Below are 3,716 nucleotides of genomic sequence, written 5' to 3' on the forward strand. Positions count from 1 at the left end.
TGATATTCTGCTGCATTTGTTTCTCATTTTAAAAAATAAATCTTATGGGTTTAATTTGCCCTAAGACTGTAAATGTGAAGGATTTAAAGAGTCTGTGGTGTGGTGATTGCTGTTCCTTTCAACAGCTGCACAGCAGGGTGCCGTCCACTGCACGTGTGAGAATGAGACCAGAACCCAAACTCAGCCCCTGAGACTAGCCCCTTTGAGGGGTATTGAGGGAGAAAGGAAGAGAAACTCTCAAGGAAATATGCAAGGGCCATTAGAGGACAGAAATCCCCAAGTACCTGTTTTCACTTAAGCCCTATGTAAAACCACAATTCAGAAGGGTTTAGAGTACAAAGGTTTATTTAAAAAAGAGTTTGGATTGTTCTTTAGACTTTTTTTTTTTTTGGCAAACACTTAAATTCTTTCAGAATATCAAAGATTGTCAGTGGCTATTACCTGGCATCTTCTTTCTCACTTGTCCCCCACCTCGCCAGTAAAACCTGGTTTCTTCCTGGGATGAGTCCAGCACAAGTCCCAGCTTCTCTAACTGCTAATAAACACCCAAATCTCCCACTTCAACACCAGCCCATCCCTCCCTCTCCCCATCTTTGCTTGGCTTCTGGACCTCAGAGACCTTTACAGTGGTCATCATGCCCAAAACATAATGTCCCACCCTCTCCTTTATGTTTCCCCTCCTCCCCTCCAAGGTCAAAATGCAAATTCATCTCCCCTCCCCTCCGTAATTTATCCCTCTTTACTCAAACACTGGTTCCCCCACCTCCACTTCACTCCACTCCAAGGTCAGTGAACTCACCCCCTTACCCACATCCCCCACTTCTTCACTACTCTATTCCAGCACTCGGGCCCCTCTCCTCTCTACTCCAGCTCAGTGCAGAAAATTCTTCTTCTTCTTCTTGAAGAGGATGTGTTTGAAAGACCTGCGGAAGTCCTGGTTGAAGATTGTGTAGATGACCGGGTTGAGGGAACTATTGCAGTACCCGATCCAGAAGAAGAACTTGAAGAGAGTCTCTGGGACCTCACATGCCTTCCTGCAGATGCCATAGAGGCTGTAGCTGAAGAAGAATGGGAACCAGCACACCACAAAGACCCCCATGACCACAGCCAGCACAAAAGTGAAGCGTTTCTCCCGGGCCTGGGTGACCTTCTTACGGCAGACGCTGCTGCGCTTCCTGCGGCGGTGAGAGGAGAAGAGATCCCTGGAGCGATTGCTGGAGCGCTTGGAGGAGTAGGAATAAGAGAAGGACTGGCTTTTACTGCTTTTGCGGGGGTGATCATCCCGGCTCCGCCTCCGCCTGCTCTCTGAGGTGCTGCTCTCCTCCAGCTCAATGTCCTCCAGCTCTGAGGCTTTGCGCCACTGGTGCACCGAGTAATGTCCGTTCTCCCCTGGCTGCATCCTCAGTGACGTGCAGCCCCGATGGGCCCGGCTCAGCCCATTCTCAGACAGGGAAGAGCCCTCGGGCACCGTGCGCTTCTCAGAAAGGGTCCTGGTCCTTAGCTTGGCCACCCGGTAGATGCGGACATAGACCAGCACCATGATCAGGCAGGGGGCGAAGAAGGAGCCAATGCAGGAAGAGAGGATGTACCAGGTTTCATCATTGAGTTTGCACAGGGGGAAGAGGTCCCCCTCGGGGTCTCGGTACACGGAGATCAAGGGGGGGAAGGAAATAACAGCTGAGATGAGCCAGACTGTGAGGATGATCCCCTTGATCCTCCGTGGAGTCCGTTTGAGGTTGTACTCCACCGCCTGGGTGACAGACCAATACCTGTCCAGGCTGATGGCGCACAGGTGCACAATGGAGGAAGTGCAGAACAGCACATCCAGCGCCAGGTAAATGTTGCACCACGCTTTGCCGAAGTACCAGTAGTCCATGATCTCGTTGGCCAAGGAGAAAGGCATGACCAAGGTGGCCACCAGGATGTCAGCGCTGGCCAGGGACACCAGGAAGAGGTTCTGTGGGGCTCGCAGCGCCTTGCTGGTCAGCACCGCGATCACCACCAGCACGTTGCCCACGATGGTGAAGACGATCAGGAAACCCACCACGGCTGCCAAACTGGCCACAGCCCCAGGGGAGTAGTGGGAGGGAGGCTGCTGCAGGGGCGAAGAGGAGGGGAAGACAAGGGATCCATTGGGGGTGCCAACACTGATGTTCATCAGCACCAGCAGATCCATAGTGGTAGTGGGAGGATCCTATACAGCCATGAGGGTCAACCTCCCAGCCCCAGAGACCAAGCCACTGGGGCTGCCTCTCCAAGTTGGTGCCTTCATCCCCACCAGTGGAGAGGAGGCTGCTTCCTTCTGTCACACAGCCAGCTGGAGAGTGGGGCTCCCCTCCGCCCCCCCAACAAAATATCCGGCCCCCTCCCCCCGTTGCAGGCTTTCCTTCTTGCTAAGTACCCAGGCACATGGCCGAGCCCAGGAACGGCCAGCACCGGGCGGACTCTACCTTCCCCCTGCTCCTGTAATCCTGCCGGGGACAGCGGAGGTCAGGAGGCGCCCAGGGGTGCAGGTAACCCCTCTCCGCGCCGCTCTCCCGGGTCAGGAGGGAGCCACCACCTTGGAGTGGAGAGTGCCCCTGGCTCGCTGCCCCTCCGCTGGCCCCTTGCACGGAGAGCTCCGAGGCGGCGGCGGCAATCCCATTAGGCGGCGCCTCCTCCGTTCGCCCCGCGCCGGAGCGAGCTCGGCGCGAAGTAGCAGCTGCCCGCTCGCTCCGCTGTAATCTCACATGCGGCTCCCCATCAGCTGCCTGCCCGAGCGATCTGAGCATGCTCCGTCCCAGCCCCGAAGCAGCCGCTGCCTGAACCCCGCACCCGCCCCTCGCTCGCTGCTACAGGCTGCAGCCCCCCGCGCAGCGACCCAAGCCGGGTGGCACCGCGCCCTCCTCGGCTCCCTTGCCCCGTCTAGGCACCGCTCACCCGCCCCGTGCTGCAGCCGGGGAGGAGCTCGCGGGCGGAGGGCAACACGCGGCTGCGATCCAGCAGCCCCTCCATCTAGTTAGCGCGGACCCGCCTTGGATTGGTTTTTGTTTGGGTCCCCCCCATACTTCCGCTTCACTTTGCACCCCGCATTGCCGCCTCTCGGCGCCCCGCCCTGGGGGGGATGCTGTGGCTAGAGTCACTGTGTCTGATCGGCCGGGCAGCGGGCTCTAGCAGAATGCCCCTGGCGCCGACTCGAAATCAGCCCTCGCTGCTATTGTCTTGTATTATCACAGCACTAACTTTGGGCGGCTGATCGCGCCTCCCACACCGCCGTGTGAACCGGCAGGTAAATGCTGTACCCGCTAGAGGTCGCTCCGACAACGCCCATCCCGCAGCAGCTCGTGGTAGAAAGCCTAGGGAGATGAAGCGGAACAGAGCAGCGTTTTATCTCCCAGCTGTGTGTTATGTGAGTAACATGAAAGGCGCTGGCAGTTTGTAGGAACTTGCAAAGGGGGGTTGGATTTCTTTATTTATCGGGATTTCGTTCTAAGCCTTGTACATCAACAAAGTCTGCCGCTCCCGCTGCACTCTAGCTGGAATTCATTGGAAAGGTGGTTTATAATTGATCGTTAAAAGTGCCCCGTGTTTGCGTTTAGATCTGCAGATCAGCTGGAAATAAATAAATCGGATTCTGGGGTGCAATGGAACCTCACAGACATGAGGTTATGGGCAACCAACTTGAACTGTTTTTGTTTGTTTGTTTTTGTTAATTCTGTGTGTAGAATATTGAATCG

General features: G+C 56.1%; 1 protein-coding gene across 1 annotated transcript; it reads right to left on the reverse strand.

Moving 5' to 3' along the window:
• Nucleotides 1–327: 327 nt before the first annotated feature.
• Nucleotides 328–3,355, reverse strand: ADRA2C (adrenoceptor alpha 2C). Its single transcript, XM_005309352.4, has one exon. The coding sequence runs from the start codon at nt 2,174–2,176 to the stop codon at nt 872–874; it is 1,305 nt and encodes a 434-aa protein (XP_005309409.1). The 5' UTR covers nt 2,177–3,355; the 3' UTR covers nt 328–871.
• Between the last annotated feature and the right edge of the window lie 361 nt (nt 3,356–3,716).

Source organism: Chrysemys picta, chromosome 5, assembly GCF_011386835.1.
Source record: "Chrysemys picta bellii isolate R12L10 chromosome 5, ASM1138683v2, whole genome shotgun sequence".
In the NCBI taxonomy this organism is placed as follows: domain Eukaryota; kingdom Metazoa; phylum Chordata; order Testudines; family Emydidae; genus Chrysemys; species Chrysemys picta.